We start from the raw sequence: 13,611 nt of genomic DNA on the forward strand, positions 1-13,611 counted from the left end.
TTCATTCGTTTTGAGGTTACTGGAAGGTTACAAGCCTGTTATCCGAGCGGTACCGCGGTAATGGCCCTCTCGGTTATAAATCCTGTACCTCTCAGTTATAACTCGGTTATAATCGAGCGGGCCGGGTCGACGAGTCGCGTCTGAATGAATGCGGTGGGACCGACTGTGTTGATTTGTCAATAGCCCGTTGGAGGACGCATGTATCGCTGCGTACGTCTTATGTACGCAAATTTTTTCCGAGCAGCAGAGGGGAAGACAAGTGTTTATGATTTTAATTTTGTTTTATTTTGTTAATTTTCATTAAATAAGTTATTAATATTTATTAAATAATTATTGTCATACTATAATATATATATATATATATATATATATATATATCATACTCATATTTACAAATATTATATAAAGAATAATACTCATTATTGTATAAAAATGAAACTTTAGATGTGAGAAAGGTAAATCCACAAGTATTGAGTGCTATTTATGTAATTTTTCGTAAATTTAAATGAATAAAGATTCATTTACATACATGCCGCCCAAAAACATTTTATTAATATATATGTTGAATCTCAAAGTATCTTTTAGGTCGCGCCAAAGGAATAGAGTGTTAGTCGGATAAGAGGAAATAGAAGAGACGAGAAAAATTAAACAAAAAAAACATTGATTCTCTTAGAATAGATCCAATAGTCTTTAAAATAGAAATGATCATTTTATTTATAGGTCATAGGAAGTGGTCTAGTAAATTATATAATTGTTCTTTATTTAATGAGAATGCTAAAATTATTTATGAGTTCATACATTGTATATATCTATAACCGAATTAGACATATTTTGATATTGCAACCGCCGCTGGCGTTGTTCCACATTTGTAACTAGCATGGGCACCATTTCGTATGTATAATTGCTTAACTTGGTCATATGGTATACTTTCGTTCTGCCAAAAAGACATTCGATCGATTGAACTATCTTTGGTCGTCTTTTTTTTTTTTAGGAATCTATTGTGAAGTCGTATTGTCTTCTGGAAGGATTATTTCATCAAGCAAATGACACATTACCGTAATCTGACGGGCTGCCTACCTTCAGTAGATAAATATATACAAGAAAAGTCATTGTTAGACGACTGTTGTACTTGCAAATATCATTTGTGTTAGTTAGAATGTTAACTTTATTGGTGCATGACGCTCTTTGATTAGGTCGAATTAACACTCGATCGACCCAGAATTCGGTCGACTAAAGTATTACTAAATTGCTCAGTCATTTGCGGCGCTCTTCATGTGGTTCATTTGATCTCCTCGAAATTCGGGAAACCATACTTCAGATGAACAATATCTAACATTTAAAATTTACTTTTTATATTTATCTTATTAAATCTTTCATATCATATTAAAATATCAATATTTTAATTTTTAAAAAGTGAAAAATAAGAGGGCGTATGCCGAAATTTAACTTTTTTATATTTATATTATTTAAAACTTTCATATATATATATATATATATATATTCTTATAGGGGCCTTTACATAGATACCACCTAATTCATATATATTTAGATATTTAACAACAATTTTTTTTTTTTTTACATTTATACAACCCAAACTGTCATATCACATCAAAATATCACTGATTTAAATTTTAAAAAGTGAAATACATAAGTAAAGTAGTTTGTCTATTAGTCTATTCTCATACAATGATATCTTTGTTTATAGGAGAGAGCATACAATGTAGTAATATTAAATTTATGTCCCTACTTTCAAGAAGATTGTACGAGATATTCTATATATTTTAAACATATGAGCATATTGTTTGGTTACCTTCTGACTCGATTGACTATGCTAGTATGACTTTAGCTCGGTGAGGCTGATTCAATCAACTGAGCTTGATTAACTTTGGGTCGGCATAATTAACTAGGTCGACAAAGCTTTACCGATCAGATGATCTAGTTTGGCTATCAACCTCAATCTAATAATGAGGGACTCATGTCAACCAAACACAAATAGACTATTGGGTAGCTGGTGAATCACTGTAATCAAATAGACAACTCATTCCCGACGAGTGGATCCTTTGGGATGATTATAAGCTTATATTCTATTATAAATTCTGGACCCCCTATGAGGAGCTTCCGGAGCATCCATGGGACAACTAGTAATGGCGAGGAACTGGAGTCTTTTCTAAAGTTCGATCTACCAAAGGTTAGATGGATGCCTTAACTCGGCTTTCTAGCAGTCTATATATATATATATATACATATAGTATTAAAATAGTACCAATTTTTACCATCCCTAAATTTTTCTGCTTCTCCTTACTTGATTCCCACATTTCCAGTGCACATTAGTAAGGTAGACTGTTGGTACTCATCTACAGCAGAGCTTCTCCTGCAGCTGTATATGAAATGCAGAAGAAGCTATTTCCTTCTATAAAAACTCCCGTCGCCATTGTTGATCTTAATTTTGAATCGTTCCGCGCTGCATTGGAGCTGCTCCCGGTCACTTCTTCTCGCATTCTACGTCCGTCAGTGTCGCCAATCACCTTCTCGGGGTCCGGAATCGCAACGTGCAAGCCTTATATTTTCCTGAATAGACGACGATTCTCCGCTGGCCAGGCGGAGTTTCCATCGGGAAGAGGCTTAGGTATTGGGAGAGCTGTTATTTCCAGATGCTTCCTCGTTTCGAAGAAGAAAGCGGATGCCCGGTTGGATGATTATTCTTCTTTACCCCAAATCCTGAAGCAATATGGAAACCTATGCCCGGAGATCACCCGTCGTTTCTGGCGTGTTTCCACGTTGAGTCCTGGAGATGTCCTGGAGCTGTTAAAATGTTTCGAACCAGGCAAGGATTCGATTTTTATAGTGGAATTTCTATGGGTGTTGTTCAGGTGGGCTCCCAGACAAAGCAAGAACTTTCATCATCTGCCTACTACGTATGAAATACTGATTTCAATGCTTATCCGATCTCAGATGTTTGCGGACGCTGAGTCTTTGGTTTTATCTTCGAATCCCCGTGGCATCCTTTCCAATCCCAGCGAGATATTTAGTAATATCATTCTAGGTTATGCTGAGAATTTCCTGTTGCAAAATGCTGTTGATTTGTATAATCAGGCAAGGAATCAAGGGTTGGAACTGTCATCTTCATGCTATCAAGCTCTGCTGAATCTATTAGTTGAAGAGAACAATTCTGAATTGGCAACAAGAGTCTGTATAGACATGATAGAATCTGGATTTGGGTTATGTGCTGAAGACAAGTTGCTTAATTTTGTTGTTAGATCTCTATGCAAGGATGGGAAGACACTTGACGCTGTAAAAGTCCTCAGAAAAGCAAGATCTGCCGGTGTTACAGCAAGCCCTTCCACACTTGATGCAGTTGTTGGAGGATACTGCTGTAAAATGGACTATGAAGATGCGTTGAACTTTATGAAAGAATGGGCACACATACCTTCTTCTTCTGTAGGTAACAAAGTAGTTTCATCTATCTGCAAAAAATTAGGTGATAATTATGCTTGGTTTTTTACTCGAGAGTTGAAGGATTTAGGCTTCCATCCAGATGATAGTACCTTTGGAATTCTGATTGTTCAAAGCTGCAAAGAAAGAAAGCTGAGAGATGCTTTCGTTTACTTATCTGAAAGTTTTTCTCATGGGATAAAATTGAATCTGCATGCTTACAATGCAATCATTGGTGGGGTTTTGAAGGAGGGAATGTGTCATGCCGCAAAAGATATTTTTGAGGAGATGGTTGAGAGAGAGATCTCCCCGGATCTATCGACTTTGAAAATCTTACTCGCTGGGTATTGCAAGTATAGAAAGTTTATCGAGATAAAGAACTTAGTGACTGGGATGGAAAACTCTGGCTACAGTGCTGGTTCAGCTCAGGGGGAGAATCCTCTTTCCAAGGCCTTTAAGATTCTTGGCATTGATTGCTTAGGAGTGAAGATTAAGAGGGATAATGATGCTAGAACTCCCAAAGCTGAATACTTTGATTCCCTTGGCAACGGGCTTTATTTAGAAACTGACAATTCTGAATATGAAAAGATTCTTGATAAGATTCTAGATGATGGAATGATTCCAGATCTTGATTCTTTATTGTGCAAGGAATGCCAACAAGGAAATCTAGATAGAGCACTTGTGGTGAAAAATGAGGTTCTTCAATGGGGGCATAATCTTTCTCCACCTACCTGCTCTCAGTTTTTGAAGGTCATGTGTAAATCCTCTTCTCATTTGAAAGAAGCTATCTGTTTTCTTGATGAGGATCCAGAATTATGGGATAAGCTCGACGGCGATACACTTAATCTGGTTGTACAATATTTAAGCAAGAATGGCATGACAACTAGTGCAAAGTCAGTTCTGGATAGGTTGCTGAAAAGAGAGTTACTGGTTGATAGTGCTACATACAATGCTGCAATTTTGGGTTTCTTAAAAGAGAAGAATGTTAGACAAATTCATAAATGTTGGGAATTATTAGAGGGATTGGCCTACTTACCATCTTCCGAGGACATCAATAGGCTTGTGAGCTGTCTATGCAAGTCAGGAATGGTAGAAGAAATGCTCATGTTTTTCGATAGTATGACTGAGAAATATAGTGATTTGTTGCCATCAGTTGTCACTGCAATTTTAAAAGAGCTCACTTCTGGAGGTCTTTTGAGCATTGGGACTGTGTTTCTTGAGGAGGTTTTTAAGAAGATTCCAGTTTTGGATCCTTCATTCCTTTTAAATCTGACAGAAACTGCTGCATGCCAAAATTCATATCAATGCTTAATGCATTTTTTGGTGAGTTCAGGCAGAATTAAAGAAACTCTACTTTTGAAGCAACAAGTTCTGAGCAGAAGGGGAAGTCACACTAACTTTGTTTATAGCTTATTGTTGAATGAACTTTGCATGAAGGGAAAGCTGACGGAAGCAGCTTCTCAGTTGCAAGAAATGCTAGCAAATAGAGTGTTTCCTGATGATAAAATTTTGAATGGCTTTGTTCATGGGTTTTGCAGACAGAATGATCTGAAGAAGGCACTTGAGATTCTGGCTATCATGTTAAGAACTCATGCTAGCCTTTCAATTTCTAGTTATCGCTGCCTGGTTCGCCAATTGTGTGCTCATAGACTATTAAATGGTACATTCAATCTCCAAAAACTATTTGTTCAAGATGGCTCGAAGTCATTCATTTTTCAAAACATTCTGATTTTTTCTTTGTTTCAGACAAAAAATTATCTGCTTGTTGATGCTTTGTTAGACAAAATGCAACAGAAACATTTGCTTGGAGATACTGACACTTGTAATTTCCTTATTTATGGATACTATAAGTTTGGATTTGTTGCCAAAGCAATTGAAGTCTTTTATGATATGATCGGCCATGGAATCAGACCGAATAATCGTAGTTTTAGAACCATAATTTGTTATCTTTGCAGGCATGGGGAGCTTAACAAAGCACTAGAACTGACTAATATAATGGTAAACCATGGCAGAAAGATTGGTTCTTGTGTTCAAAATTCCGTAGTCATCAGCCTCATTTCTTCTGGCCAGCTTTCTGAAGCACTAATACTTTTGGACCGACTGGAGGAACAGGGATTGATCCCTGAAAATGTCTACTATGACCTTATAATTAAAGAATTTAGTGTTCAAGGGAACCTAGAGAAGGCAGTTCATCTGTTGAATTTAATGTTGAAGAAGGGCAGCCTTCCAAGTCAAACCAGCTACATTTCAGTAATCCATGGGTTCTGTAGCCACAAAGCTTTTGACGATGCACTTGGTTTTTATGAGGAAATGCTTCACAAGGGCCTTGTGCCAAGTGAGGCTTCCAGTAATACTCTAATATGTAGCTTGACTGAGTGTAGCAGAACGGATGATGCTAGAAGAATTTTAAGTTTAATGCGGCAATTTGGTTTAGTTCCAGCTTGCAGCATGTATAATTGTGTAATAAGAAGTTATTATGCTGAAAACAATATGGAGAAGGCTTCAGAAGTTCTGCAGGAAATGCAGAAAGTAGGATATTCCCCTATTTTTGAGACTCATTGGTCTCTTATAAGCACCTTAAGTGGTACAGCACTAAAGAAGAATAACAACAAGGGTTTTCTGTCCAGTCTGCTGTCCGGGGATGACCTTCTAGTGAAGAAAAGGAAGGGCAGAGGTGTTTCTGCCATTTAAACAGTTCTGGACCAGAGGTTTTGAAGTTTGGAATCTCGCAGTGGTGTTTTTCAAGATGAAGTTCGTAGGGATATAATGTTTCATTGGTCTCTTATAAGCACCTTAAGAAGTATAGATGTCGCTGATGGTCTCTCAAGTGCATCCCATGCCAAAGCAGACATTCATGGCAAAGAGAAAGAAGACAAAATATTCGAGAAAGGGGGCGTTCTGGCGAAGCAGGAGAAGGGAGAGTATTGGAGAAGGCTGCTAAAAAGGAAGAATAACAGAAGTTGCCTCTATGTTGTGCTCTAGCACACATATGGGAATAGAAGAAAGAAGTTCTTGGATAGGAAGACCAGTGGGAAGCATATTTGCCACATTAATCTTAGCAAAAAAGGTTTATCTTTCTTCTTTATTTTCATCAAAGTGATATCTTTATTCATATAAAAAACCACTTCCTTTATCTTTTTTGAATCTTAATAAAAACTTATTCAATCTCTATAATGCCAGGTACATAAATTTTTTGAATTTGAACTTCATGAACTTTGATGCATTTTTCAGTGTTTCATATCACTTGTAGTTAGTTTATGAGCATCATATTAACTCTTATGATTGATTTTTATGTAATTTAAGTTTAATGAGCTCCTTGCAGCACTAAATGTAACCTTAATAAATTATTTCTAATGCTGTCATTTCAGCATCATTGTTCAGCCGAAGCAGCAGTTGCTGACGGCCCTTTGAACCCTCCTGCTGCTGATATTGTTGCAGAAGCATCAGCAGCAGATGAAACAGCTGACATGATAAGGTTTTCTAAGATGCAGAGATGAACAGAGTCACAGCTTAGAGTTTTTTTTGGAAGCCCGAAGAAGTCAACGTGGCGACAATTTTGCTAGGATGAAGAGAATTTTTTAATTATTCTGTATAAATCAAAAGATTCATTTTTTTTTTTCTTTTTTTAAATTATGTAAATCAACAGCAAAAAATTGTCTTTCAACACGAGGAATTTTGTCGTCAACCAGTTTTTTCAATTCTGATCATAACCAACAATACCTAAACAATATAGCGCTGTTACAACATAGCTAACGGCAAGTTGCAGCGATGACTAATCACTTGATTTGCGCTAAAAGAGTAAAACTGAGATATAGTTGGCATATGAAATTGCTATTTAGTCTATAAACTTAACATAATCTCTAAATCTAAAATTTCAAGACTTCAATATATGACAGTTGTAAATTTATGAATATGCACAAAACATAATGCATTAAAAGCTTTAGTGATCAATCAGGTCGGACTGCCATGCACCTTAATTTGCTCAACATATGGGTTGCTGCTGATTCACGAGCTTCGTCAGGGCTGCTCTTCAACTCACCTTTGCAGTCACATTCGAAGTCCATTCCTCGCACCGCCACAGCAGCTTGGAATTTTCCTGTGTTTTATTATAGTTCAGAGAAATGGCTAAGATAGCTTTATGATAATAATTGTGTAAAGCAGCCTCCAGCTTGATTCAGTCTGGGGATCAAAATACGATCAGAACTAGTATAAGTAGATTTTATTTTAATGCTTCTACTAAGAAAAAAAAAAAAAAAGCCTAAATATGGCCCGCGTTACAACAAAATGTAATGAGCTGGATTATTGTACCTAAAAAAAATGTCAGCGTTTATGTCAAAGAAATCCAACGGTCTGGAAGGAAAAAGTATAGCGACGGTTGGCCCATTGCCAGATAATCATTACACACACTCGACCGATCGAGTAAAGGCATACGAGCCAAGCTAGCAAAGCCAAAATTAGTCGAGCCGCGAGGCAGACAAGAAGACTAGCGAATGAACCATTTGCAGAAATAAGAACAAAAAAGCATCCAAGTCAACCACTACAAGAAAATCGACCCAATGCTATAGCCTACCCCCCAATAGAGTTGATCCAACCGAAGATCTAGTTCCACAATATCTCCAACCATCCCATGGACAACCCAGAAGGTCCTCGTCAGTTATCAATGATTGACAACTAGGCTATTTCAGCTGGCCGACACATACTGCGACTGAGCTAATCTTGTTGACCCGAAGTCAACTGAACCTAATCGGTCAAGCCAAGTAGTTGGACGACAAAACTATACATGTAAAATACCAAAAATTCTCTATTACGGACCCTTTTAAAATAAGGGCAAAAATACAATATCATCATTCTACCCTCTGCTCCATAAATAGTGAAATCATTTTATGAATAAGAAAGAACATATTAATGTTCATTCTCCCTCTCTTTTTTTTTCTCTCTCCTTATTTACATTATTTATTAAGTGCAATTCACAGGTAAATCAAGACTCAACATCTTAAAGGGTGCAGTGAGCGTAGATCATGTCACAAAAAAGAGTAGTAATAGAAAAAAAAACCCATAATAGAGACACTGACGATATATAGTTCTCGTGGCCAGCAGAACCAGGAGTTGAAAGATCAGATATTGAATGCCATATGAGGCACGCTAACCTAAGGAAGAGATTAGTATCCCCTAGACGTCGGACGCCCAACGAAATAAGATTTCTCCCAGTTTGGGAAGAAGAAGGCAACATCCAATACTTCGATGGCGTTGGGTTGAAATCAATTCAAGGGTACAAAGGAACCCCGTCAACCCGAGAATGCGTTCTTAAGGCAAATATATGATGTTGAACCCCCAAAGCGATTCAAGATCCCAGCACTGGAGTCCTGCAAGGGGCGAAAAAATTCAGTCGCCCATAGCCTGGTTTAAGTCGAACATGTGTCTGCTAATGATTACGGACACGCTGAAATGTCATCTCTTCTTTAGCATGTTGAGTGAGTCAACCATTAGGTAGTTCAATAGATTATTGCCGAGAGCAATCACATCATTCACTGACTTCAAAGCAAACACCCAATAGCCTCAGAAAAACTCATATGCTCTTCTACTGTTCCATTAGGGACAGAGCAAGATTTTGTGCTCATTCATCACTCGTTTCTAGAAGAAAATGTTGTAAGTGTCAAACCTGGAACCCGTGGCAGCCCATGTCACCCTAGCTTAAGGGTTAGAGGAAAGACCTTCCGATACGCGCTAGAACTAATGCGGCCAAAGACACTAGTTGATTTGTTGGAATTAATCAACAATCACATATCGGCCGAGGATATAACTCCAACCAGCCTCCTCTAGAGTAGAATCCTCCTCTGGTCACCCGCAAAAAAAGGCCGCCACCCAAGATGAAGGATGGAGATCGAGACACGATTCACGACCTACTGCTCGTCCTTGTTACGAAGATGCTCAACCTCCCTAAGATAATATGACAATCAACAGACACATCACTGAGGTAGTCAAGCCCTGTATCCTGACCAGCACTCGACTCGATCTATCGAGCGCCCACTACGTAACCACGAAACGCTCAAACCAATTAAGTTGAGAGTTTCAATGCTCGATATAATAAAAGTCATCAAAATAAATATTATTTTAAGAGAGTGTCGTTAATCAAGACCAAAGTTTATCTTTGAAACCCCAAGAAGTATCGTGCCTATCATCGTAACCACGGTCACGATACGGGGGACCGCGAACACCTCCAATGTTTAGTCAAAGAGTTAATAAAATCAGGAAAATTAAATGAATTTGTGGCAACAAGAGCAACGACCCAGCGTTAGGGGAAGGTTCCACCTAAAAAAATATTGAACGAACCAGTCTGAGCCCACGAAATTCATTTCGCTAGCATAATTCCCACCATCTTTGGAGGAGATGGAGGCCCATTCCGTCGAGCTAATCTAAAGAGACTTCGATCGAGAGAGATAAGCATGACCACCCTCACGCACAAACGTTGCTCACATTATCTCATAGTCTTCACCAGTGAAGGCCTAACCTAAGAGTAATCCCTATAACACTGCTATTGTCATGAGCACGCTTATTGGTAACTACCAGACCAATAGCACATCCATCAATACCGGACGCTCCGTCAACATCATGTTCAAGTAGGTGTTCGACTAGATGGGCCTCAAGAGCGAGCGAATGATAGTTGTGGCATGATCATTTTATAATTTTTCTAGCGAAAGAAAGGAGGCGTTGGGAACCATAGCTTTATCAGTTACCTGGAGAGACAGACAAACAATTTACTAACATGACAAACTTCATAGCGGTCAATGTTATCTTCGATTGTCCCCTGTTCAATTCTTACAAGGTTGTCACTTCTACCTACCACGTAGCTGTAAAGTGCTTGAGAGATAGAGAGGTGATCACTATCTGCGGCTTGCACCTTTAATCTCTGAGCGATCAGAAGGATCCTGCAGGAACCCCTCGAGCTTGATGATTTGTCAGAAGGATGTACGAGACCAACAAGACTACCCATAAGATCCCAGCGACCGAAGGCCACACTGGTAAGTTTTTCCTATTAATTGAAGCTTTTGATGTAGGTCAGAGGGATGCACTGATCGACACCCTCCGGGGCCACTGAGATGTTTGTCTCATATGCTGACGAGATGCTCGGAATACCGATCGACATAGTCTGCCACCACCTAAACCTCAACCTAGTGGCCCGACCAATAAAGCAGAAGATGAGCACAATAGTTGTCACCCTAGTAGAGCCAATCCTGGAGGAAGTTCAAAAGTTGTTAGAGGTCGGCTACATCCGAGAAGTCCAGTACCCAGCGTAGGTCTCAAATGTTGACATAGTGCCGAAATCAAACGGTTGGTGAAGAATGTGTGTCGACTTCACCAATATGAACACTGTTTGCCCGAAGAACAGCTACCTCTTGTCGCGAATAGACACGCTGGTGGATGCAACAGTCGATCATTCTATGATGGGCTTCTTCAATGCCTTCTTAAACTACCATCAAGTCAAAATACATTCAGTCGATGCTGAAAAATAATGCATTCATCACATGTGATGGAGTGCATTGTTATATTGTAATATTTTTTTGGACTAAAAAATGTTAACGCTCCCTATAAACACATGATGGATGCAATTTTTACTACACAGAAAGGAAAAAAATGTTGAAGTGTATGTGGATGATATCTTAGTAAAAAGTAAAACGCCCAAGTAACATATGAAAAATCTAAAAGAGGCCTTCAAAACTTTAAGAAAATTTAATATAAAGCTCAATCCTCTTGAGTGTATATTCATAGCATCCATAGGTAAATTATTAAGTTGTCTTCTAAACCCAAAGAGAATAAAGGCTAACCTGGAAAAAATTTTAGTGTCAATCAACTTGTCGTCCCCCCGAAACAGTAAGGAGGTCCAAAAGTTGATCTGTCGAATTACAAGTCTAAGTCGATTTATCTAAAAATCGATCGATAAATGTGTTGCTTTCTTCAAAATTAATTTGAATTAGTATATATAATTAGATGTATTAAGTGTTTAATTATAATTCAATGTTAGAAAGTATTGGCAGGAGAATAAAAGTAGAATTAAATCGATTAGTAAGGGAGAGGAGCCTAGTGTGCAAGGAAACAAACTTAGTCTTTGAGGTAAGAGAGAGTTTGTTTAATTTAGATTTCTTTGGTAAAATTGAAATTATATTTAAGTATTAAATTGGAGTTATATTAATTAATGTCAGGAGGTAAGGTGGAGGAATAAGCTTTTGAAGAGGTATTTGAAAAGTTAAGGTGAGTGAGTACGCTTTTAAATAACAGTAATATTTTATGTTTTTAAATATATTCCTGCTTACACTTATTCACTGTTATGTTAAATATCAACAAAATTAAATCAAATATGATTCTTCGTATTATTAATTATAAAATATGTATGTTAAGTATTGCGTCTTAATAGTTGCATAATAATTTATTTTAGAAAGATATCAGAATATTTCATGACCCTTATATTCTAATAGAGATGTACATGTTAACTTATTATATGACCGGCCATATATATCGCATGATTACTTGACCTTTAGGGTTTTAGTAAATGTGCATTTTATTGGTATATAAACATAGGCTATCTCATAAAATGTATCATAAGAATGCATGATGTGAAGAATGAAGTTGTGTATGTATGAATGTTTTTGTGTGAGTGCTAAGAAGAGTTCACTCCCTTATGGTACATACAGGGGGCACAAGTGTACTCACATGTAGATGTTATTCCACCATCCCAAACAATTGTGATGTTTAAATCGATAACCACTGTGCCGACGGGAGAATATCGACCAGGGGTAAGTAGACTTATTTTTATCTCAGATAATTGTGTAAATTAGATCACGAATCGTTGTGCCGATAGAAGAATATCGGTGAAGGGTATGTTATGCTATGTTTTGACGATGCTTCGAAAATTAATGTGATGGTTAAATGTATGAAATAAACTAAGTTAATAGTTAAACATTGAAGAGTATAATTAAAGTTAATGCTTATCAAAATATAAATTATTCTAATAAGTAAGTGTCATGGACACATACATTAAATTATTATAAAAATTTTTATAGAAATATTCAAGATCAGCACGTACATTGCTTTTTTTTTTTTCATTGGATTATTTTATTTTAGAAAGGGGATTGGTCCTGGGTTATCTTTAGATAACTCATTATGATGTTTTAATATATTTTTTTTTAAGTTTTAAGCTTTTGAATAAGATGAATAGAAGAGAAATCAAAGAGTACAAAAGACAAGATCACCAACCTAAAAGGTAACTTTTTATTTGGTCAATTTAATTGTGTTCTTGAGTGGTTCATTCAATTAATAGTTAGATATTAAGTTCTTGTGATAGAAATAGAATAAGAGAAAATTTAAGTCCAACGTCCGACCGTCGGTTCCCATCTTCGTTAATTTCAAGCCTTGGAGTAAAAAATAACTGAATGACAAATTTATGCATGTAAAATACCAAAAATACCTACTATGGATCCCTTTAAAGCAAGGGAAAAAATGCAATATCATCATTGTACCCCTTTTTCTATAAATAGAGAAATTAATTTGTGAATAAGACATACTGATTGTTGCTAATTCTCTCTATTTTTGTCTCTCCTCTCTATCTCTTTTTATTTATACTCTATTTCATGGGTGTGATTTACAAATAAATTAGGATTCAACAATTATAGATTGCATTTAAGAAAAACAAATGGCATAAATGAGTTTACCGTCATGTGAAGGAAGTACGCAATATTTTGGCAATATCCAGTTATTCTTGCAAAAAATCTCATCAAGCTCCTGTAGAATAATGAGAACAGTTCAATAACTCGGTTATTCGTTGATGTTTGCTTAATGACACTTGAAATCAAAGAAAGAAAATCATGATGAGCAATAGCAAATAAGAGAGGCGGCTTCTCATTAAATTACAATTTGCTACAAGCCTGCTTTTAATGGCCACATCATACAAATCTTTGACGCTTAAATGTGGGATTATAAATGACGTATGTATCCATGTGAGAACAGACTTTTTGCTTATATATATATATATAATCTTTTTGGTGCGGAGTTGTAACGTATATAAATGAATCCCTAGGTTTTTTATTTTGTTTTTAGACGGGGATCCTTATTCCCTCCCTATTTTTGTGCTTTTAATTTATATTAAAACGTAGGGAGCCACGAGTTGCTCATTCCCCTAACATAGAT

General features: G+C 36.9%; 2 protein-coding genes across 9 annotated transcripts in view; one reads left to right on the forward strand and one right to left on the reverse strand.

Annotated features, from left to right (window-relative positions):
• Positions 1-2,281: 2,281 nt before the first annotated feature.
• LOC110022378 (pentatricopeptide repeat-containing protein At5g15280) lies at positions 2,282-7,082 on the forward strand. 3 transcript variants are annotated; one of them, XM_020721276.1, is made up of 3 exons: positions 2,660-2,870; positions 2,953-6,499; positions 6,801-6,981. In XM_020721276.1, exons 1-2 carry the CDS (start codon positions 2,739-2,741, stop codon positions 6,121-6,123), a joined length of 3,303 nt encoding a protein of 1,100 aa, XP_020576935.1. In that variant the 5' UTR covers positions 2,660-2,738; the 3' UTR covers positions 6,124-6,499; positions 6,801-6,981. The 3 variants fall into 3 exon arrangements, with proteins under 3 accessions (XP_020576934.1, XP_020576936.1, XP_020576935.1); XM_020721275.1 differs by having other exon boundaries at positions 2,282-6,499; positions 6,801-7,082; XM_020721277.1 differs by lacking the exon at positions 6,801-6,981 and having other exon boundaries at positions 2,282-5,092; positions 5,179-5,276.
• Positions 7,083-7,088: 6 nt separating this feature from the next.
• LOC110022379 overlaps positions 7,089-13,611 on the reverse strand; it is a 21,610-nt gene continuing 15,087 nt past the window's right edge. For 3 of the 6 annotated variants that reach the window (XM_020721283.1, XM_020721281.1, XM_020721280.1), the window contains 2 exons: positions 13,137-13,206; positions 7,089-7,528 (listed from right to left, as the gene is read on the reverse strand). In XM_020721283.1, the coding sequence (XP_020576942.1) occupies positions 7,380-7,528; positions 13,137-13,206 (219 nt within the window). In that variant the 3' untranslated portion in view covers positions 7,089-7,379. The remainder of the gene's footprint in view (positions 7,529-13,136; positions 13,207-13,611) is intronic. The other 3 variants (XM_020721278.1, XM_020721279.1, XM_020721282.1) reach the window with 2 other exon arrangements.

This window comes from Phalaenopsis equestris, unplaced genomic scaffold, assembly GCF_001263595.1.
Source record: "Phalaenopsis equestris unplaced genomic scaffold, ASM126359v1 Scaffold000188, whole genome shotgun sequence".
Classification (NCBI taxonomy): Eukaryota; Viridiplantae; Streptophyta; class Magnoliopsida; order Asparagales; family Orchidaceae; genus Phalaenopsis; species Phalaenopsis equestris.

Bases quoted from the DNA above. Each gene is read 5' to 3' on its own strand.
- LOC110022378 (XM_020721275.1), top strand. From the start codon at position 2,389: ATGCAGAAGAAGCTATTTCCTTCTATAAAAACTCCCGTCGCCATTGTT.